General features: G+C 45.1%; 2 protein-coding genes across 4 annotated transcripts in view; one reads left to right on the top strand and one right to left on the bottom strand.

Moving 5' to 3' along the window:
* macrod1 (mono-ADP ribosylhydrolase 1) overlaps positions 1 to 10,676 on the bottom strand; it is a 92,534-nt gene extending 81,858 nt beyond the window's left edge. The window contains exons 1-3 of one of the 3 annotated variants that reach the window (XM_041848854.2): positions 10,011 to 10,676; positions 8,938 to 9,048; positions 7,548 to 7,679 (exon numbers count right to left, since the gene is read on the bottom strand). In XM_041848854.2, the coding sequence (XP_041704788.1) occupies positions 7,548 to 7,679; positions 8,938 to 9,048; positions 10,011 to 10,485 (718 nt within the window). In that variant the 5' untranslated portion in view covers positions 10,486 to 10,676. The remainder of the gene's footprint in view (positions 1 to 7,547; positions 7,680 to 8,937; positions 9,049 to 10,010) is intronic. The other 2 variants (XM_041848846.2, XM_041848865.2) reach the window with 2 other exon arrangements.
* A 1,914-nt stretch (positions 10,677 to 12,590) lies between these two features.
* On the top strand, positions 12,591 to 23,467 carry LOC121540204 (fermitin family homolog 3). Its single transcript, XM_041848896.2, has 15 exons — positions 12,591 to 12,792; positions 14,330 to 14,454; positions 14,685 to 14,918; positions 15,104 to 15,220; positions 17,615 to 17,783; positions 17,898 to 18,000; positions 18,290 to 18,397; positions 18,643 to 18,777; positions 19,335 to 19,381; positions 19,558 to 19,682; positions 19,891 to 19,997; positions 20,881 to 21,093; positions 21,812 to 21,936; positions 22,798 to 22,939; positions 23,176 to 23,467. The coding sequence occupies exons 2-15, from the start codon at positions 14,331 to 14,333 to the stop codon at positions 23,353 to 23,355; spliced, it is 1,929 nt and encodes a 642-aa protein (XP_041704830.1). The 5' UTR covers positions 12,591 to 12,792; position 14,330; the 3' UTR covers positions 23,356 to 23,467.
* The last annotated feature ends 123 nt before the right edge of the window (positions 23,468 to 23,590 follow it).

Raw genomic sequence — 23,590 nt, 5'->3', positions numbered from 1 at the left:
TCCATGCAGATCTCCTCTAGAGCAGTGATGTTTTGGGGCTGTCGCTGGGCAACACGGACTTTCAAATCCCTCCAAAGATTTGAGTTTTTACCAAAAAGTTATATTTTGGTTTCATCTGACCATATGACATTCTCCCAATCCTCTTCTGGATCATCCAAATGCACTCTAGCAAACTTCAGACGGGCCTGGACATGTACTGGCTTAAGCAGGGGGACACGTCTGGCACTGCAGGATTTGAGTCCCTGGCGGCGTAGTGTGTTACTGATGGTAGGCTTTGTTACTTTGGTCCCAGCTCTCTGCAGGTCATTCACTAGGTCCCCCCGTGTGGTTCTGGGATTTTTGCTCACCGTTCTTGTGATCATTTTGACCCCACGGGGTGAGATCTTGCGTGGAGCCCCAGATCGAGGGAGATTATCAGTGGTCTTGTATGTCTTCCATTTCCTAATCATTGCACCCACAGTTGATTTCTTCAAACCAAGCTGCTTACCTCTTCCCAGCCTGGTGCAGGTCTACAATTTTGTTTCTGGTGTCCTTTGACAGCTCTTTGGTCTTGGCCATAGTGGAGTTTGGAGTGTGACTGTTTGAGGTTGTGGACATCTTTTTAAGTGGGAGAACTTGCACAATTGGTGGCTGACTAAATACTTTTTTTTCCCCACTGTAAATCAGAATGTTGTCAATTCTTCTGGGATAATGGGCTCCCGAGTGGCGCAGTGGTCTAAGGCACTGCATCTCAGTGCTTGAGGCGTCACTACAGACTCCCTGGTTCGATTCCAGGCTGTATCACAACCGGCCGTGATTGGGAGTCCCATAGGGCGGCGCACAATTGGCCCAGCGTCGTCCGGGTTTGGCCGGTGTAGGCCGTCATTGTAAATAAGAATTTGTTCTTAACTGACTTGCCTAGTTAAATAAAAGGTAAAATAAAAAATAAAAAATATGTCTGTCGTTTTGGAGCGCTTCAGCATTGCAGTGGTCCGACCGAGCGGAACGCGTATGAGTGTGTGCATGTGGGTCGACAGACAAACTTCCTAACTACAGTGCGGATATAGTTGGCCTACAGTAGAGTATCCACAGTTAGAGATACACTAACTAAAACTGACAGAAATAGCCTGAAGTCACTACAGAAACTACAGCAGCCAGAGATACAGTGCCTTCGGAAAGTATTCAGACCCCTTGACATTTTCCACATTGTTACATTACAGCCTTATTCTAAAATGGATTAAATAAAACATTTTCCTCAGCAATCTACACAATACCCCATAATGACAAAGCGAAAACTGGTTTTTAGAATTACCTTATTTACATACGTATTCAGACCTTTTGAGCTCAGGTGCATCCTGTTTCCATTGATCATCCTTGAGATGTTTCTACAACTTGATTGGAGTCCACCTGTGGTAAATTCAATTGATTGGACATGATCTGGTACGGCACACACCTGTCTATATAAGGTCCCACAGTTGACCGTGCATGTCAGAGCAAAAACCAAGCCATGAGGTCGAAGGAATTGTCTGTAGAGCTCCGAGACAGGATTGTGTCAAGGCACAGATCTGGGGAAGGGTACCAAAACATTTTTGCAGCATTGAAGGTCCCCAAGAACACTGTGGCCTCCATCATTCATAATTGGAAGAAGTTTGGAACCACCAAGACTCTTCCTAGAGCTGGCCGCCCGGCCAAACTGAGCAATCGAGGGAGAAGGGACTTGGTCAGGGAGGTGACCAAGAACCCGAAGGTCACTCTGACAGAGCTCTAGAGTTCCTCTGTGGAGATGGGAGAACCTTCCAGAAGGACTTGCTTGGGGATGCTTTTCAGTGACAGGGACTGGGAGACAAGTCAGGATCGAGAGAAAGATGAACGGAGCAAAGTACAGAGAGATCCTTTATGAAAACCTGCTCCAGAGCACTCAGGACCTCAGACTGGGGTGAAGGTTCACCTTCCAACAGGAGAATGACCCTAAGCACACAGCCAAGACAACGCAGGAGTGGCTTCGGGACAAGTCTCTGAATGTCCTTGAGTGGCCCAGCCAGAGCCCGGACTTGAACCCGATCAAACATCTCTGGAGAGACCTGAAAATAGCTGTGCAGCAACGCACCCCATCCAACCTGACAGAGTTTGAGAGGATCTGCAGAGAATAATGGAAGAAACTCCCTAAATACAGGTGTGCCAAGCAGCGTCATACAATAGAAGATTCAATTCTGTAATTGCTGCCAAAGGTGCTTCAACAAAGTACTGAGTAAAGGGTCTGAATTCTTATGTAAATGTGATATTTAAGATTTTTATTTTAAAGAAATTAGCACCAAAAAAATCTAAAAACCTTGTTTTTGCTTTGTCATTATGGGGTACTGTGTGTAGATTGATGAGGGAAAAAAAACAATTTAATCAATTTTAGAATAAGGCTGTAAAGTAACAAAATGTGGAAAAAGTCAAAGGCACTGTTTTGGCCAGCCAGCAGCCAGTAGAGATAGCAGTCTGTTACACCTACAGCCAGAGATATAGGCCAGCCAGCAGCCAGTGACTAAATCAGGAGCCCTAAGTACAGTGTAGATAAGTAGGGAGGTAGTGTACCAGTGGGGCCTGTTTTAGTCACTGAGAGTGAAGCGGTGGAAATCACTCAAACTCCCTGCGGCTATTGGGGCCAGCCACCTGTCAGTGCTGCTGTGTTTTCTCTAGACTAGAGGGTTTAGGCGTTGAGGTTGAAACACAGCTGCTCTGCTCCGGTCTGTCTGTACGGCCTGGACCTGGACTGACGGGATTGCCGCTTATCTTGTATCTGAGCTACTGCTACAACGGTGACAGTGAGGGTTCCCCACAGCAACCAGGGGCCTCATCTCTAACACCCCCTAAGAGGCTGGAGACCTGGGAATCTAATCAGCAAAAACATTTAGCCCCTGCCCATACCTTACACTGTCTGACAGCAGGTACAGTGAGTGAAAAAAGTATTTGATCCCCTGCTGATGTTGTACATTTGCCCACTGACAAAGACATGATCAGTCTATAATTTTAATGGTAGGTTTACTTGAACAGTGAGAGACAGAATAACAACAAAAGAAATCCATAAAAATGCATGTCAAAAATGTTATAAATTGATTGACTTAGTACTTGGTGGCAATCACAGAGGTCAGACGTTTCTTGTAGTTGGCCACCAGGTTTGCACACATCTCAGGAGGGATTTTGTCCCACTCCTCTTTGCAGATCTTCTCCAAGTCATTAAGGTTTCGAGGCTGACGTTTGGCAACTCGAACCTTCAGCTCCCTCCACAGATGTTCTATGGGATTAAGGTCTGGAGACTGGCTAGGCCACTCCAGGACCTTAATGTGCCTCTTCTTGAGTCACTCCTTTGTTGCCTTGGCCGTGTGTTTTGGGTCATTGTCATGCTGGAATACCCATCCACGACCCATTTTCAATGCCCTGGCTGAGGGAAGGAGGTTCTCACCCAAGATTTGACAGTACAAATCCATCGTCCCCGTCCATCGTCCCTTTGACGCGGTGAAGTTGTCCTGTCCCCTTAGCAGAAAAACACCCCCAAAGCATAATGTTTCCACCTCCTTGACGGTGGGGATGGTGTTCTTGGGGTCATAGGCAGCATTCCTCCTCCTCCAAACACAGCGAGTTGAGGGCAAAGAGCTCGATTTTGGTCTCATCTGACCACAACACTTTCACCCAGTTCTCCTCTGAATCATTCAGATGTTCATTGGCAAACTTCAGACGGGCCTGTATATGTGCTTTCTTGAGCAGGGGGACATTGCTGGCGCTGCAGGATTTCAGTCCTTCACGGCGTAGTGTGTTACCAATTGTTTTCTTGGTGACTATGGTCCCAGCTGCCTTGAGATCATTGACAAGATTCTCCCGTGTAGTTCTGGGTTGATTCCTCACCGTTCACATGATCATTGCAACTCCACGAGGTGAGATCTTGCATGGAGCCCCAGGACGAGGGAGATTGACAGTTATTTTGTGTTTCTTCCATTTGTGAATAATCGCACCAACTGTTGGCACCTTCTCACCAAGCTGCTTGGCGATGGTCTTGTAGCCCATTCCAGCCTTGTGTAGGTCTATAATCTTGTCCCTGACATCCTTGGAGAGCTCTTTGGTCTTGGCCATGGTGGAGAGTTTGGAATCTGATTGATTGATTGCTTCTGTGGACAGGTGTCTTTTATACAGGTAACAAGCTGAGATTAGGAGCACTCCCTTTAAGAGTGTGCTCCTAATCTCAGCACATTACCTGTATAAAAGACACCTGGGAGCCAGACATTTTTCTGATTGTGAGGGTGGGTCAAAAACGTATTTCCCTCATTAAAATGCAAATCAATTTATAAAATTTTTTACATGCGTTTTTCTGGATTTTGTTGTTGTTATTCTGTCTCTCACTGTTCAAATAAACCTACCATTAAAATTATAGACTGATCATGTCTTTTTCAGTGGGCAAATGTACAAAATCAGCAGGGGACCAAATCCTTTTTTCCCTCACTGTAGCTAAGCCATTACTCTGCTATTACAGTGGTTGAAACAAGTCTAAATTGAGCTGTGGGTTTAATTTAAATAAAATTAACGCAATCTAATGCTGATATAACAGAACTAAAAACTTGTTGACTTGAGGAACTTTACAAGAGCGTAGAGTCACGCACCCACACACATTCACCTCATCACTCCAATGACAATTCACATGGTCCCCTGTAGCTCAGCTGGTAGAGCACGGCGCTTGTAACGCTAAGGTAGTGGGTTCGATCCCCGGGACCACCCATACACAAAAAAATATATAAAAAATGTATGCACGCATGACTGTAAGTCGCTTTGGATAAAAGCGTCTGCTAAATGGCATATTATTATATTATTATTATTGCGTAATCCATCTTAATCAAATAGCCCATCAGAGACAATATATCCTCCTCTCAATCGCTTTCTCTCTCCGCTGAGGCCGGATGGAGTGATTAAGGGGTGTAAAGAAAAGGATGTTTTACCTTCCAACCCGCCCTCCTCCACCTCTCTAAGACAGCTCTTAAGTGCTTGTGGGTTTTTATGTTTGCAGTGTTTTATAGGAGAATGCAGGAGCCAGCAGCAGTAAAATGGTGAAGGGGTGAGTGGGGAGGGGGCACAAACGACGTAAACAGTCCTCCCCTATCGGCTCGCCCTCCCTACTGATCGATCAGCAGCACAGTGAGTGAAGTGATGCGAGTGTGTGGCAGTGTGTGGCAGTGTGTGTGTGTAGTCCTTCCTCTATCATTATTGTAGAAGGGAAGGCCCCAACACCAAACTCCATGTCACCACTCTGGTTGCCATAGTGAAAGAGATTCTCATGAGAGGTCCACATGATCCCTGTCTCTGTTACTCCTATCTCACTCTAGCTTTGTCCAACATTGCACCCTATTCATTCATTTTGCTGTGCGTCTGGCCAAATGTACTGCACTATATAGGGAATAGGGTGCCATTTGGTTTCAGATGCATTGTCAGTCAGCACATCTGGTTCCCTCACCTTGCTCTGCTGTCCCCTCTCCTCCAGGGGTTGTTAACAGCTCTGTTTCTCTTGTTTTCAGTGGCACTTTGCATAGTGAGAGTGGGACTCTATAAAAAGCCTTGTAAAACATACAGGCTGCCGGCTCTGATGTTGGAGCCAACATGACGTTAATGAGAGATTAGTTGTTCACACAGTACCACATCGGCAGCCATGTTGTTTTATGACAATTGACACTAAATGACCAATGAAGAAACATCATTTTCTATGCAAAACCTGATCATCAAGTAGCTCTTTGATGTTGGACTGGACACCACCCACTGTAATGCCAATTCAATGCCAAACTCAGTACTGATGATTAAAGTCTAGCTAGGACCACAAAGAAACTTCAGGCTGATATAGTATGATACACTTGACTTTACTGCCATCTAGAGGTGGAAAGTTACACTACACCTAAATGGCACTGAGAAACCAGTGTATTGTATGATATTAACCTCTTTCTAAAGCACACATAATAAATACATAAATACGATTTTGATTAGTTAATACTCTTTTTTTTTTTTTTTTAAGGCCCTAAGAGAGGCCCTGCAGACAGCCAATAGGGCAATATTTCACTGGAAACTGAGAAGACCACAGGGTCAGGGTGGGTAAAGGTCAAAGTTCAACAACAGAAGTAGAGCATAAGCATTAGCTCTTTATAAGCTCTCTGGGTGGCACTCTGAGTGCAGTACAGTAGAGTCACACACAAACACACGCACACACACACAAAGAGAAGATACGGTTTTCAACAAACTCCCAGAGCATTATTTACCAAAATGGAGGGATTATAAATGTGGGTGTGTAATCAGGTCAACTGTGACGTGGAGCGTGAAATAAGATACAGTTCACTCAAAAATCTATGATGGGATCAGGATAATGTATCACCCACAGGACATAGAGTTCTGACTCTAACCAAGACAGGCTATCAGTACGATAATACTTCTCATTTCACAGTGATTTGTCCCATATAGAGCACAGAGGCCGCAGGACAGATATACAATTAATGTTATACTATAAGAAATGTCACTTATTATTACTATAGGTAATGTTCCCTAAAATGTTATTACTTTAAGTAGTGCTGTCTTACTTATTACTAGTAATGCTATGTAATACTATGTTATTACTAGTAATGTTGTTATTACTAAGTAATGCTATGTTATTACTAGTAACGTTATTACATTTACATTTTACATTTACGTCATTTAGCAGACGCTCTTATCCAGAGCGACTTACAGTTAGTGAATATATATATATTTTTTTATACTGGCCCCCCGTGGGAATCAAACCCACAACCCTGGCGTTGCAAACGCCATGCTCTATCAACTGAGCTACATCCCTGCCGGCCATTCCCTCCCCTACCCTGGACGACGCTGGGCCAATTGTGCGCCACCCATGAGTCTCCCGGTCGCGGCCGGCTGCGACAGAGCCTGGATTCGAACCAGGATCTCTAGTGGCACAGTTAGTACTGCGATGCAGTGCCTTAGACCACTGCGCCACTCAGGAGATACAGCAGATATTACTAAGTAATGCTATGTTTTTACTAAATAATGTTTTTACTAAGTAATGTTATGTTATTACTAGTAATGCTATGTTATTACTGAGTAATATTATTACTAGTCATGTTAGGTTATTACTAAGTAATGTTATTACTAGTCATGCTATGCTATTACTATGTTATTACTAAATAATGTTATGACTAAGTAATGTTATTACTATATGTGATTATGTTATTTCTAAGTAATGTTATTACTAAAGTTAAAGCTGGAATCCTTAATGGTGAAACAGCCATGTCCGTTTGCGATATTACAACAACAAATAATTTACAGCAAACAACGAACACTGTTTTTTCCCCTCTGACATCATTGCACGTCCGATAGAAGAGCACAATATGTACTGCAGCAAAAAAATGGTACCATGCTGCGCCACGCCCCTCGGCAACAAAAACAATAACAGCGGTGGTGGGGCGGGCCGGGCGGTGGTGCCGTTTCCCCCTACTGCGGATTCCATCTTTAAGTTGTGTTATTACTATAATGTTAGGTTAATATTAGCTAGGTTGCTATATGATCACCTGCATTGACGATCCCATCAATCTCCAGTTTGGTGATGTCACCGCTGAACAGGGAGATCTTCTTGTCCAGAGCTTCGTTCCTCTTGAAGTTGGTCCCCTTGACTGAATCACCTTGGAGACAGAGATGAACACCTGCTCCTTTCAACACTGTTATAATAACACTGTAATATTAACATGGTTTTACTGTTTATATATGTTGTCTTTTCAGAATATCTATAGTGGACACTAAGCGACGCTGTCGTCCTGGGGCCCGATAACACTACTAAACTAGCATTAACTACTGCTGGGCTGGACCAAACACATGTAAACCTGTGTTGTGGGTCCCCAGAACGGGAGCTGAGAAACAACAAGGGTTTAGAGCAGTGGAGGCTGGTGGGAGGAGCTATAGGAGGATGGGCTCATTGTACTGGCTGGAATGAAATAAATGGAACGGTATCAAACACATAAAACATATAGAAACCACATGTTTGACTCCGTTCCATTGATTCCATTCCATTGAGCCCATCCTTTCTATAGCGCCTCCCTCCAGCCTCCACTGGTTTAGTGTGAGGAAGGAGCAAGATAAGACATCTTGGCAGTAAGGCATGGCTATAGCTGGCAGAGGGAAGATCATTTACTTGATGTGCAGCACACAACAGCAGATAGATTGCTAGGTGACCAGGTCACTTACTAGCGGCCTGAACTCCACGGCGAAGGAAGTTTATGGTGAACTTCACCAACGGCGTCGAGCAGAGACCAGGCTTTGTGAAATCTAGCTCAGACTACATTGATTCTCCCAAGGTCAATCATTTAAAAACATTTAATTATGAAACGCCGACCTTGTACCTATGTTTATCCTCTGTAAGCTGCATGCCTTTCTTTGTTTGCTGAAATCCAGACTTCTTCAATAAACGTTAATCAAATACAACCACCTACTGTTTGCTCATTGCTGTTGCTCTAAGATGGCAACTCAGTGCAAATGCGCATGAGCCCATTGACTCTCAACAAGGAAACAGTCGATGGTGGTATTTGATTAACATTTATTGAAAAAGTTTTTCAGCAAACAAGGACAAACATAGGTACAAAAAAAAGATGGGCGTTTCATAATTTATTTATTTTTAACTCTTAACCTTGGGTGAGTCGATGTAGTCAGAGTTAGATTCCACAAAGCCTGGTCTCAGCTCCACGCCGTTGCTTAAGTTAATCAGAAACGTCCTTTGCCATGGAGTGTGGTTTAGTCCACTAGCAGTGGAGGCTGCTGAGGGGAGGATGGCTCATAGTAATGGCTGAAACGGCGCGAATGGAATGGCATCAAACACATGGAAACCATGCATTTGATGTATTTGATACCATTCCATTGATTCCGCGCCATTACCACGAGCACGTCCTCTCCAATTAAGGTGCCACCAACCTCCTGTGTCCACTAGTGACTTAGCGGTCCACACAGGCACCTCGTCCAGGGACAGGTAGGTAGTCCTGTAGTGCTTCCTTCTCTCCTCCTGACTCATATGGAGCAAGGCATCTAAGGAAGAGGAAAGGGACAAAGAGTTGATGATTATGATCGTTCCACTAATCAATGTAGCGACAACACAGTGAAAAGGGAAATGACAAATGAACAGCTGTAATGCACTAATGGCTTGGTAGCCTAGTACCACATAAGGCCACGATGAGCCACTGCAAAGTAGTTTCAACATTTGAGTAGGCACCTACTTGTTTTCTATTGCAATTTAGGCCTCACAGCTTTGACCACTTTACTTTTCACATGTGTCGTAGTAAATATTAAAATGTTATAGCTTGGTCTGACTAAAATCTTGTGCATGACCCATTTTAATGTTAGGAGCTTGTTTTCAGTCAATGCTGTTCCTATGCAAGAACAATGGACAGAGCCAATATCTTCTCAAGGACAACTCCCACGCCACAGGCCACAATCTGGTTGCTCCCCACGAGACTTTCCTTTGAGAACATACACACATTCACACACACATCTCCATGCATACGCACACTCATCCTCATGCCTCACGAGTTACGCACACACACACACTGCACTTCTTTCTACTGGTCGGGTGCCTAGGGCAGAGGACTCTGCCGTGCACAAAATGGGGCTTCTACTCTGGACAGAGCAGACCCGCCTCCTACGCCTCCGGAACCAATCAAGGGACTAGAAGAAGGACCCCTTCCTTTGTGTTGCATTGTATAAAGTAATGCTGAAAACTCTGTTTTTGGTCCCTTTTCAACTGTCTCGATAAGAGGCAACTGAATGGGTCCATGCATGTAGCTTGAGCAGTACCAGCTATCTCTGTTGTTTAATAAACTGCCTTTTGCTTAAACATATTCCTCTCCGTCTAGCGTCGTTGGTTCTGTACTTCCTCTCCTGTATGGTTTCACCAACACATGCAACAGGTCCTGTTGAACAACCACATTCTCAACATGAGCAGCTATAGATTCCTACCCACACTCCCTGACTGTGTCTGTCTGCAGACTTACCCTTCACCTCGTTCCAGTCGCCTTTGGCTGAGTCGAGGTTTAGCCGCTCCGACCCCTCCGCCATGGCGAGATGGGCACTTGCGTGCAGGGACACCACCGCGGTCGTCACCCCAAGCGCGGCGAGGGCGATCCGGTACAACGAACCGTACTTTCCCCCGGAGGTCGAGGCCTTGTTATGCCCCTGAAACGACTCAAACGACTTCGCGGCAGATGTAGTTGTTGAAAACTTCTCCACACGGTTTGCAATGTGAATACCCCCTGGTTTCAGAATGGCCTTGCACTTTGCAGGGCTGGAGTTCGCCGAACTCTGCCCACTTCGCACCAGCGAATACACCTGACGATTTGCAACACCGAAAATGTTTCTAAATTTGGAGCACACAACGATATCACTAGTATGAAAGTCACCACTACGACAGCGGGAAAGTGGACCAATGGCTCTGATACGCGAAGAGAGAGTTGACATTTGAAATGCCATGCTGTGAGTGTGATCCTGAGGTCAAACCGACATAGAACTACTATTTCAGCTCGGTAGTTAGTTTCGTTTTCGTTATTTAAAGCGCATTCATCCAGTTTGAATATGGAGAAAGAAATACTTGGCATGTGCCATTTTGTTGTAAACAATGACGCATGGATTGTACCAAATGGGAGGGGAGCTATATGACCTATATAGAGTATGACCATAAGAAAAGTCTGGCTTGTTGTGTTATAAGACACCTTGCAAGCTGAGTATAAACAAATCAATTATTCATATCGAGTCACCATCACGGTTCACTCGAATCATCAACGCCTTGTGTGGAATGTGGATATACAGTATGGTAGGAGCTCAGTGTGTTTTATTTGTTACTTTTTTTCTGTGAATTTTTCTCCCAATTTTCGTGATATCTAATTGGTAGTTACGATCTTGTCTCATCGCTACAACTCCCCAACGGACTCGGTGAGGTGAATGTCCACCGAAACACAATCCGCCAAGCCGCGTTGCTTCGTAAAACACTGCTCGCTTAACCCGGAAGCCAGCCGCACCAATGTGTCAGGAGCTCAGTGTTGAGCTGATCTAGTTTACTATTTCTGTCTGTCTCTCAGCTCCCTCTACTGGCCAACAGCTAAAATGACATCTTACTGTATAACGTAATTTGTAGCCTAATGACAGCGAGTGGAAACGAAAAACAATTCAAGTGTTACATAGAACTAGTCTCCTCTTTCCTCATCTGCCATGTTGTGTTGCTACCATGTTGTGTTGTCATGTGTTGCTGCCATGCTATGTTATTGTCTTAGGTCTGTCTTTATGTACTGTTGTGGTGTCTCTCTTGTCGTGATGTGTGTTTTGTCCTTTCGCCTTTTGGTAGGCCGTCATTGTAAATAAGAATGTGTTTTTAACTGACTTGCCTAGTTAAATAAAGGTTAAAAAAAAAGTACAAACTTCTCCTCTTTCCTCATCTCCTCTTATACACACTATTTATTTTCAGTTCAGCGACCACAAAGGAAACATGAGGAGAGGAAATGTAGAACTGTTAGGACATAGTTTTGCTTTAGCTTTTGAAGGATGTCTCAACCAAGTGTCAAAGGTTACATAATAGCGACCCTTACTCCTGTGTGTGTGTGTGTGGACGTGTTTAACTATTTAAATTTGACCAACTGGGACATTTTGTTAGTCCCCACAAGGTCAAATGCTATTTCTAGGGGGTTTATGGTTAAGGTTAGAATTAGTGTTAGGGTTAGAATTCGTTTTAGGGTTAGGGGTTAGGGAAAATAGGATTTTGAATGGGACTGAATTGTGTGTCCCCACAAGGTTAGCTGTACAAGACTGTGTCTGTGTGTGTGTCCATCACATGTCAATTGACACATAGCCTACTGCAGGGGGTTCCCCAACTTGCGGGGTGATTTTATTTGGGCCGCCAAGTTTCTGAACCCCCAAAAAGTTTTGTTTAGTTTTTCTATTGTTGGACATAAAAGACTGTAAAAACACAAACAAATCAGAGCCAAGTGATTTTAATTTGGGAAATCTGTTCCATATTATTCCCATGACTATGTTTTAGTCAAATATTTAGTTTGCGCTTCTTGCGGTCAATTTGCAGTTTACAGATTATTTGTAATTATGTTCTGGCACCCTGACCATCTGCTCAAGAAATAATCTCCCCGCGGCTTTTAGTTTAGTTTAGTTGAATAATTCAACCATTTAAAAAAACAAGCACACATAAAACTTGAAAAAGCCATTCATGCACATGAGTAAAATCATGGAGGATAACACACAATGAAGTCTGAGACTTATATCCATTGTGGTCCTCTTGAAACAAGATGGCTAGGCAAGATCCAACACGGTTTAACACAGTATGACAGAGAGATAATAAAACAAACTGAATCTAGTTGATGAACCCTGGCCTACTGTATGTATCCCATGACCCTCCCTCCCCCTCCCCTCCCCAGACTGCTACACAGCCAATGAGACTGACATACGGTCGTTATAACTGACAAACACACACAGAGACACACACACTCACAGCAAAATTCAGTGTCACTGTCACTCACACTTCCGGTGGCCGGAAACTGACAAAGGAGGAACACCCTTTTATTGGTCCCCACTGACATGTGTACCGCATATCATACATAGACCACAACTCGAGACGCAACCCAAAACAGAGACAGAGAGGGGAAGTGTTACAGTGTAACAGGCAGGTTTCACTGAATTAGTCCAGAAGGGTAGTTTCACAGAACAAGCAGAAGAGGGGTAGCGGGTCTTTTTTGAAAGAAGCTGACAGAATCCCCTGCATTTTGGACGGTGGAGAGGGTAAGATGCACAAGAGTGTGTAGCTAATGATGAGGCGGACTGTGTTGTGTGTGTGAGAGTGTTTCGCCCGGAGTCTCAGAGAGAGATGGAGAGAGGTGTCTTTCTGGTCGATTGTGGTGTTGGAGGATGGGACAGAGGGATGGAAGTGAACAGTATAGGACGGCAGTAGGCTTCTATTCTATCTATGGGCCAAAACTCTCACTCTCCTTTGCTGTGAGTAGAACAAGACAACTAGTCAAGTTACAAGGTGCTTAACCTTACACCATGTTGTTATTACCATACTTGACATGACACAGACACACACACACACACACACACACACACACACACACACACACACACACACACACACACACACACACACACACACACACACACCAGTGGAGGCTGCTGAAGGGAGGACGGCTCATAATAATGGCTGGAACGGAGTGAATGGAATGGCATCGAACACCTGGTGTATTTGATACCATTCCACTGATTACCACGAGCCAATCCTCCCCAATTTTGGTACCACCAACCGTTCTGCCAGTCACATTCTGTTAAAGGTCCCCAAAACACACACATCCCTGGGTCGCTCCTCTTTTCAGTTTGTTGCAGCTAGCGACTGGAACGAGCTGCAAAAAACACTCAAACTGGACAGTTTTATCTCCATCTCTTCATTCAAAGACTCAATCATGGACACTCTTACTGACAGTTGTGTCTGCTTCGCGTGATGTATTGTTGTCTCTACCTTCTTGCCTTTGTGCTGTTGTCTGTGCCCAATAATGTTTGTACCATGTCTTGTACTGCTATCATGTTGTGCTGCTGCCATGTTGTGTTGCTGCCATGTTGTTTTCATGTTGGGTTGCTGCCATGCTATGTTGTTGTCTTAGGTCTCTCTTTATGTAGTGTTGCGGTGTCTCTCTTGTTGTGATGTGTGTTTGGTCCTATATTTTTATATATATATATTTTAAATCCCAGCCCCCGTCCCCGCAGGAGGCCTTTTTCCTTTTGGTATGCCATCATTGTAAATAAGAATTTGTTCTTAACTGACTTGCCTCGTTAAATTAAATAAAAATAAAAATAAAGAACCTCCTGTGACACACACACCCACACAGAGGACATTTAATGGTGTTGGGTATGGTAGGGTCTGAAAGCGGAAGTATGCATCCAGAATGATTGTCTAAGTTAGAAATAGGAAGTGTGTATCAGTTGTCATAGTTAACTTGTCAGAATAACCTGGTAATCCAGGGTGTGTGTCTGTGTGGGACGTGCGGTTGGGATTGGGAAGTATTTTTAAGTGTCAGTCTTCTTATCATGTGACATACACACACATTTTCTGTCCTCCCCCTTCACACGTTCTTTCTCTCATTCTTTTTCCCAACCCAACACTTGTTCCTCCCTTACTATTCTCTCTCTCTCTCTCTCTCTCTCTCTCTCTCTCTCTCTCTCTCTCTCTCTCTCTCTCTCTCTCTCTCTCTCTCTCTCTCTCTCTCTCTCTCTCTCTCTCTCTCTCTCTCTCTCTCTCTCTCTCTCTCTCTCTCTCTCTCTCTCTCAGTATGGCAGTGTGGGACCTGTCAGTTATGGTGGAGGACCTGGGAGCTGATGCTCCGCCCATCACTGTCAGTGTGACCTCTGACCTACACATAGGCGGGGTCATCCTCAAACTGGTGGAGAAGTCACGTGAGTCTCACACACACACACACACACACATATTCAGATAGTGCACACTGTATGGTGGAGACCAGCAGGCTCACTATCCTGCACAGCTTATATCCAAAGACAGAGCACTATGTAGAGGTGATATTCACTCATACTATCCACCACAAGTAGATCCCAAAGCCCTGACTGTGTGGGTGATGCATGGTGGACATGTTGTGTCAGAGGGCTCACCAGTTTCATCCCCTGTGCAGAGGTAAAGCGCGACTGGTCGGACCATGCCCTGTGGTGGGAGCAGAAGCAGCAGTGGCTCCTGCGTACGGCCTGGACCCTGGAGAAGTGTGGCATCCAGGCAGACGCCGGGCTCATCTTCATGCCCCAGCACAAGCCCCTGAAGCTGGGCCTGCCCAACGGCCTGACCCTCAGGCTCCGGGCCTGCTTCTCTCGGCCTGTGTTCCACACTGTGCTGGGCATCTGCAAGATGCTGAGTGAGTTTAGAAATAAATTCCTTTATTTTCTATTTTCCAGAAGTTTGTTTTTACGTCAACATAACAAATGAATCCACAAACTACCACATGACCTGCGTATCGATTTAAGTGAAAGAAAGTTTGACACTCCACAAAATGCTTTTTCACCCATCTCTCCATTCTTTATCATCCCTCTCTCATTCTAGACATCCGTCGGCCAGAGGAGCTGTCCCTGCTGCGTCCTGTAGAGGAGAAGAAGAAGAAGAAAGATAAAGACTTGTCAGAGGAAGTGTATGACCTCACAGAAGTGCCTCTCACCTCAGGTACACACTATGACATCATCACGGCCCCATCGACCCTCAGCTGACCAATCACAGTATGAAGAGCAGAACCTGCATCGTTATGTCTGACTAATTATTAGCATAACTAAGCTTGCTTAAAACTTATGTAACTAAGTAATTGCTATAGTAGTAGTAGTAGTAGAAGTAGCAGCAGTAGTAGTAGCAGTAGTAGTAACAGTACTTGTAGTAGTAGTAGTAGTAGTAGTAGAAGTAGTAGCAGCAGTAACAGTAGTAGTAGCAGTAACAGTAGTAGTAATAGTAGTAGTAGTAACAGTAGTAGTAATAGTAGTAGGGGCGGCAGGTAGCTTAGTGGTTAAGAGCATTGTGCCTGTAACCGAAAGGTCGCTGGTTCTAATCCCCGAGCCGACTAGGTGAAAAATCTGTCGATGTGCCCTTGAGCAAGGCACTTAACCCTAATTGCTCATGCAAGTCGCTCTGGTTAAGAGCGTCTGCTAAATGACTAAAATGTAAAAAATGTAAATGTAGTAGCAGTAACAGTAGTAGTAGTAATAGTAGTAGTAACAGTAGTAGTAGTAGTAGTAGTAGTAACAGTAGCAGTAACAGTAATAGTAACAGTAGTAGCAGTAACAGTAGTAGTAGTAGCAGTAACAGTAGTAGTAGTAGTAGTAACAGTAGTAGTAGCAGTAACAGTAATAGTAACAGTAGTAGTAGTAACAGTAGTAATACGATCTAGATATACAGTTGAAGTCGGAAGTTTACAGACACCTTAGCCAAATACATTTAAACTCAGTTTTTCACAAATCCTGACATTTTATCCTAGTAAAAATTCCCTGTCTTAGGTCAGTTAGGATCACCACTTTATTTTAAGAATGTGAAATGTTAGAATAATAGTAGAGAGAATGATTTATTTCAGCTTTTCTTTCTTTCATCACATTCCCAGTAGGTCAGAAGTTTACATACACTCAATTAGTATTTGGTAGCATTGCCTTTAAATTGTTTAACTTGGGTCAAACGTTTCGGGTAGCCTTCCACAAGCTTCCCACAATAAGTTGGGTGAATTTTGGCCCATTCCTCCTGAAAGAGCTGGTGTAACTGAGTCAGGTTTGTAGGCCTCCTTGCTCACACACGCTTTTTCAGTTCTGCCCACACATTTTCTATAGGATTGAGGTCAGGGCTTTTTGATGACCACTCCAATACCTTGACTTTGTTGTCCTTAAGCCATTTTGCCACAACTTTGGAAGTATGCTTGGGGTCGTTGTCCATTTGGAAGACCCATTTGCGACCAAGCTTTAACTTCCTGACTGATGTCTTGAGATGTTGCTTCAATATATCCACCTAATTTTCCTTCCTCATGATGCCATCTATTTTGTGAAGTGCACCAGTCCCTCCTGCAGCAAAGCACCCCCATAGCATGATGCTGCCACCCCCGTGCTTCACGGTTGGGATGGTGTTCTTCGGCTTGCAAGCCTTCCCCTTTTTCCTCCAAACATAACGATGGTCATAATGGCCAAACAGTTATATTTTTGTTTCATCAGACCAGAGGACATTTCTCCAAATAGTACGATCTTTGTCCCCATGTGCAGTTGCAAACCGTAGTCTGGCTTTTTTATGGCGGTTTTGGAGCAGTGGCTTCTTCCTTGCTGAGCGGCCTTTCAGGTCATGTCGATATAGGAGTCGTTTTACTGTGGATATAGATACTTTTGTACCTGTTTCCTCCAGCATCTTCCTTTGCTGTTGTTCTGGGATTGATTTGCACTTTTCGAACCAAAGTACGTTCATCTCTAGGAGACAGAACGCGTCTCCTTCCTGAGCGGTATGACGGCTGCGTGGTCCCATGGTGTTTATACTTGCGTACTATTGTTTGTACAGATGAACGTGGTACCTTCTGGCATTTGGAAATTGCTCCCAATGATGAACCAGACTTGTGGAGGTCTACAATTTTGTTTCTGAGGTCTTGGCTGATTTCTTTTGATTTTCCCATGATGTCAAGCAAAGAGGCACTGAGTTTGAAGGTAGGCCTTGAAATACATCCACAGGTACACCTCCAAATGACTAAAATGATGTCAATTAGCCTATCAGAAGCTTCTAAAGCCATGACATAATTTTCTGGAATTTTCCAAGCTGTTTAAAGGCACATTTAACTTACTGTATGTAAACCTCTGACCCACTGGAATTGTGATACAGTGAATTATAAGTGAAATAATCTGTCTGTAAACAATTGTTGGAAAAATTACTTGTGTCATGCACAAAGTAGATGTCCTAACCGACTTGCCAAAACTATAGTTTGTTAACAAGACATTTGTGGAGTGGTTGAAAAACAAGTTTTAATGACTCCAACCTAAGTGTATGTAAACTTCAGACTGTATTAACTATAAGACCCAATATTGAACCTGTCTTGTTTCCCTTCGTACCCAGTGTCCCGTCCCTGCTTGTATAATGGAATGCCTGCCCATTTCGCGGACTCCCCTAAGACTGAGAATGTGTACAAGATGCTGTCAGTCTCCCAGCCTGCTCCCGCCCCGGAGGCTATCGCTAAGATGTACCGCCCCGCCAGTGTGGTAGACAAGGCCCACATCCACAGCAGGTAGACATACAGACATACACACATACATTTCTTTGTCTATCTTCACTTCTCTCTGTAGTCGTCTTTCGTTCTAACTAATTTCTCTCTCTCCTTTCTCCTATCTCTCTCTCTCAGGTGGCTGGACTCTTCTCGTTCACTGATGCAGCAGGGAGTTCAGGAGAATGACAGACTCTGGCTGCGCTTCAAATACTACTGCTTCCATGACCTGGAGCCCAAGGTGTGTGTATGTCTCTGTGTGTGTGTGTGTGAGTGAGCGATATACCGAATGGAAAGTGATAGTTGGATTGGAAATAGCCTCTAAAATAGAAGTGTAAACTCTACTCTCGAATCTAACCATCTGGGTTTCACTGCCTCGCTTCTGTGCCCTCGTCTGACCTCTCTCTCTCTCTCACATCTTTTTCTCACGCTTTCTTGTCTCTCTCTCTGCCCCCTCACCTCTCTCTCTCCCTCCCCACCTCTCTCTCTCTCTCCCTCCCCCTCCCTCCCTCTCCCTCCCTCTCTCTCAGTATGATGTGGTGCGTCTGACCCAGATGTATGAGCAGGCTCGCTGGTCCATCCTACTGGAGGACATAGACTGTACTGAGGAGGAGATGATGCTGTTTGGAGCTCTACAGGTACACAGGATGGATCCATACTAGACATGTGCCTTCATGCTAATACATGAACCCCAATAATCATACACCAAAAGAGAGCATCAACTGTCAAAATGAGATACTGTCATTGTAAACCAGATATAACATTACCACAATCACGTACTCAAATGGAACAGGCCTGTGTTGTCCTATTTCTAATGTGCTGTAAGTATAACTATGACTAACTCTCTCTTCTCATCTTCAACCCCACCAAAACACACCCACAGTACCACATCAACAAGCTGTCCCTGTCGGAGCCCCAGACGATGACCTCCAGTCCGGCCATGGATGACCTGGACTCAGCCCTACAGTGTCTTGAGGTCAAGCTGGATGGGGCAGACAGCAGCCCCCAAGACATGCTGGTCAGAATATTATGACTCTTTATTTCACCTCTACAGAAACATTTCCCACAATATATTTTATTGTGAAGTCAAAATATGATATGTATTTGTGAATATGTATTTCAGTTATGTATTTTGATTATAAATAAAGTAGCGTAGCTCTTTCCTGCAGTCAAATGACCAAATCGCCGTCTGGTGTTTCTATGTCAAACGGTTTTGTTATATTTCAATCTTCTGTGATGTATATAAAGTGTAATATTGGGATGCAAACTCAAAATTGAATACATTTCAACTCTATATCTGACATGGTACAGTTGTCTTCTTTTTTTGAAGACCATAACCTTGTGTTTGAGGTGTATACCTTTGTTTCAAAGTAGATTTGTTTAAGACTACCAAGAAACAGTCTGCGTGACCCTGATTTAGCCCACTGCAGTAAAAGGTTAAATTAAGTAGAATTCAATTATAATATGTTTTTTATCGACACAGAGTAACAGGATGCCAGAATTATTTCCCATGCCTATTTGAAAAGCAGATGTCAGACAAGGAATCATTTGCATGTTGCTTTGTCTTACACACAGGAGAACCTGACTGCCCCAGAGCTGAATGATTATTTGAAGATATTCCGGTAAGATCCGGCATTTGTGTGAAAAAATGTCTGATTCCTCATTTCCCGCACTATTTTTAGAATGGAACACACCAAATCATACACACACAAACATGCACAATCAGCACACACACACACACACACACCCACACCATGTGAAGCATAATAACAGTAATAACAGTGTACTTCTGTTTCAGGCCCAAGAGGTTGACTCTGAAGGGATACAAGCAGTACTGGTTCAAGTTTAAGGATGCCTCCATCTCCTACTATAAGAGCAAAGAGGAGAGCCTGGGAGAACCCATTCAACAGATCAACCTCAAAGGTATGAAGCAGACACTTAGGGAGAATCTCAATTGCATTTCCTTGATTTCTTGCATCCTCTCTCCTGGCCTCTTCTTAAAACCCATTGGATGAGAAGGTCAGAGGAGAAGGAATCAAGGAAATGCAATTGAGATTCTCCCTTAGATCAATTGTCTTTTGTCTCTTTCACCTGCTTATACACACAGTACAATAACCTTTCACCTTTTCAGGTTGTGAGGCCGCTCCAGATGTGAACGTTGCTGGACAGAAATTCTGCATCAAACTTCTGATCCCAGCTCCAGAGGGCATGAACGAGGTCTACCTGCGCTGTGAAAATGTGGGTTACACACACACTGCCAGATACATGAGTAGTACATTTCTTACAATAAGTGTAGATAAGATCCACGATAAGGTCCAAGATATTGACCATAACTGAATTATCTCTCTCTCCCTCCCTCCCTCCCTCCCTCCCTCCCTCCCTCCCTCCCTCCCTCCCTCCTCTCCCTCCCTCCCCTCTCCCTCTCCCCCTCCCTCCCTCCCTCCCTCCCTCTCCCTCCCCCTCTCCCTCCCTCCCCTCCCCTCTCCCTCCCTCCCCTCCCTCTCCCTCTCCCTCTCCTCCCTCCCCCTCCCTCCTCCCTCTCCCTCCCCTCCCTCCTCCCTCCCTCCTCCCTCTCCCTCCCTCCCTCCCTCCCTCTCTCCCTCCTCCCTCCCTCTCCCTCTCCCTCCCTCCCTCTCCCTCTCCCTCCTCTCCCTCCCTCCTCCCCTCCTCTCCCTCCCTCTCCCTCCTCCCTCCCTCTCCCTCTCCCTCCCTCCCCTCTCCCTCTCCCCCTCCCTCTCCCTCCCTCTCCCTCTCTCCCCTCTCCCTCTCCCTCCCTCCCTCTCCCTCTCCCTCTCCCTCCCTCCCTCTCCCTCTCTCCCCTCCTCCCTCTCCCTCTCTCCCCTCTCCCTCCCCTCTCCCTCTCCCTCCCTCCCTCCCCTCTCCCTCTCCCTCCCTCCCTCCCCTCTCCCTCCCTCCCTCCTCTCCCTCTCCCCCTCCCTCCTCTCCCTCTCCTCCCTCTCCCTCCCCTCTCCCTCCCTCCCTCCCCTCTCCCTCCCTCTCTCCCTCTCCCTCCCTCCTCTCCCCTCTCCCTCCCTCCCTCTCCCTCCCTCTCCCTCCCTCCCTCCCCTCTCCCTCCCCTCTCCCTCTCCCTCTCCCTCTCCCTCTCCCTACCTCCCTCCAGGAGGAGCAGTATTCCAGGTGGATGGCAGCGTGTCGTCTGGCCTCTAAAGGGAAGAGTCTGGCAGACAGCTCATTCCAGAGCGAGGTCCAGAGCATCCGCTCCTTCCTGGCCATGCAGCACACCAACCCCAACACACACACCGACGACAGCATGAGCATCAACACACACAGCCTGGTCTCCCCACGCTACAGCAAGAAGTACAGGGCCAAACAGGTACCAAGTAGAGATGAACATCCTCATCCTGAAACACACTCTCATGTACTAATGATAAACCCTGATGAACTACATAATGATATACAGGTAACTGCCAAAATAAAGGAAACAGCAACATAAAGTGTCTTAATGGGGCGTTGGGCCACCATGAGCCAGAACAGCTTTAATGCACTGTGGCGTAGATTCTACAATTGTCTGGAACTCTACTGGAGGGATGTGACACCATTCTTCCACCAGAAATGCCATAATTTGGTGTTTTGTTGAAGATGGTGGAAAACGCTGTCTCAGGCGTGGCTCCAGAATCTCCCATAAGTGTTCAATTGGGTTGAAATCTGGTGACTGAGACGGCCATGGCATATGGCTTACATCGTTTTCATACTCATCAAACCATTCTTTGACCACTCGTGCCCTGAGGATGGGGGCATTGTCATCCTGAATATAAATTATTGACCATAAGTTGAAGGTGATCACTCAGAATGGCTGTGTATTTATTGGCATTTACCATGCCCTCTAAGGGGTTGAGTGGACCTAAACCATGCCAGGAAAATGCACCCCACACCATAACAGAGCATCCAGAACCCTCATTTACGGAAGTGTTTCCTCTATTTTGGCAGTTATCAAACACAGCACAACACAGTTGAGTCACTTTAGAGAGCATTTTATCTCTCTCTAACTCCACATAATATGACCATGACCCTCTCTCTCTGGCCATGCCCAGTTGACCCCTCGTATCCTGGAGGCATATCAGAACGTGGCTCAGCTCTCCCTGACCGACACCTTGCTCCGCTTCCTCCAGATCTGGCAGGCCCTGCCCGACTTTGGCATCTCCTTTGTGGTGGTGAGGTAAGGAGGATCTGGCAACCCAGTGTATCACACGTTTCACAGCAAGGCTATTCTCTGTACCTAGAATCAAATCTTGCGTGCACTAGCTAGGCAGTTACCTCAATTGTAATTTATGTTAACAGTCTTATCACCAAAGATTAGTGAGAGGCTAATGGCTGGCCCAATGATAAGTTGTTGTGGTGAAGTTGAGTATAGTGGCTGGTCTAAGGATAAGTTGTTGTGGTGAAGTTGAGTCTAGTGGCTGGTCTAAGGATAAGTTGTGGTAAAGTTGAGTCTAGTGGCTGGTCTAAGGATAAGTTGTGGTAAAGTTGAGTCTAGTGGCTGGTCTAAGGATATGTTGTGGTAAGGTTTAGTCTAGTGGCTGGTCTAAAGATAAGTTGTGGTAAAGTTGAGTCTAGTGGCTGGTCTAAGGATAAGTTGTGGTAAAGTTGAGTCTAGTGGATGGTCTAAGGATAAGTTGTGGTAAAACTGAGTCTAGTGGCTGGTCTAAGGATAAGTTGTGGTGAAGTTGAGTTTAGTGGCTGGTCTAATGATAAGTTGTGGTAAAGTTGAGTCTAGTGGATGGTCTAAGGATTCATTGTGGTGAAGTTGAGTCTAGTGGCTGGTCTAATGATAAGTTGTGGTGAAGTTGAGTCTAGTGGCTGGTCTAAGGATAAGTTGTGGTGAAGTTGAGTCTAGTGGCTGGTCTAATGATAAGTTGTGGTGAGGTTGAGTCTAGTGGCTGGTCTAAGGATAAGTTGTGGTGAAGTTGAGTCTAGTGGCTGGTCTAATGATAAGTTGTGGTAAAGTTGAGTCTAGTGGCTGGTCTAATGATAAGTTGTGGTAAAGTTGAGTCTAGTGCCTGGTCTCTGACCCGTTCAGGTTCAAGGGAAGCAGGAAGGACGAGGTGCTGGGCATCGCCCCCAACCGTCTGATCCGTATCGACCTGGGGGTGGGAGACGTGGTCAAGACCTGGCGCTACAACAACATGAGGCAGTGGAACGTCAACTGGGACATACGACAGGTGACCTGACCCGTCAATCAATCAATCAAAATGTTCACATTTTTCTGCACACACAATCTTCTTTAGTAATCTATTTCACCAACTACACACTGAACACTGTCTCTGTATCCCTTTTTCCTGGTCATTTAGCTTTTGCTCATCTTTCCTGTGTGTGTGTGTGTGTGTTACTAACTGTGTGTGTGTGTGTGTGTGTGTGTGTGTGTGTGTGTGTGTGTGTGTGTGTTACTAACCCTCAGGTGGCCATAGAGTTTGATGGGAACGTGAACATAGCGTTTAGTTGTGTGACGGCTGACTGTAAGATCGTCCATGAGTTCATCGGAGGCTACATCTTCATGTCGACACGCAGCCATGAGCAGAGTGACACACTCAACGAAGAGCTCTTCCACAAGCTGACGGGGGGCCACGAGGCTCTGTGACGCCCTCTGTGACCCATGAATATAATGTTATAGAAAACTATTAACAATGTAATGAATTGTCAATTCTGAAATCTGGAATTAAATATGTTTATTATGACATACATAAAACAGTTGACAGTTGTTTTAATTTCCAGATGAGGCATTTGGCTTGATGGTTGAGTGTCCTTAAGAGTATGGTGGCAGTTTCCTGAAATATGACAAAATGCACAGGAAGCCACAGGAAGCCACAGGAAGG

Source organism: Coregonus clupeaformis, chromosome 3 (genome assembly GCF_020615455.1).
Source record: "Coregonus clupeaformis isolate EN_2021a chromosome 3, ASM2061545v1, whole genome shotgun sequence".
NCBI lineage: Eukaryota > Metazoa > Chordata > Actinopteri > Salmoniformes > Salmonidae > Coregonus > Coregonus clupeaformis.
The sequence above is the reverse complement of the archived record's forward strand: the minus strand, read 5'-3'. Positions and strand labels throughout refer to the sequence as shown.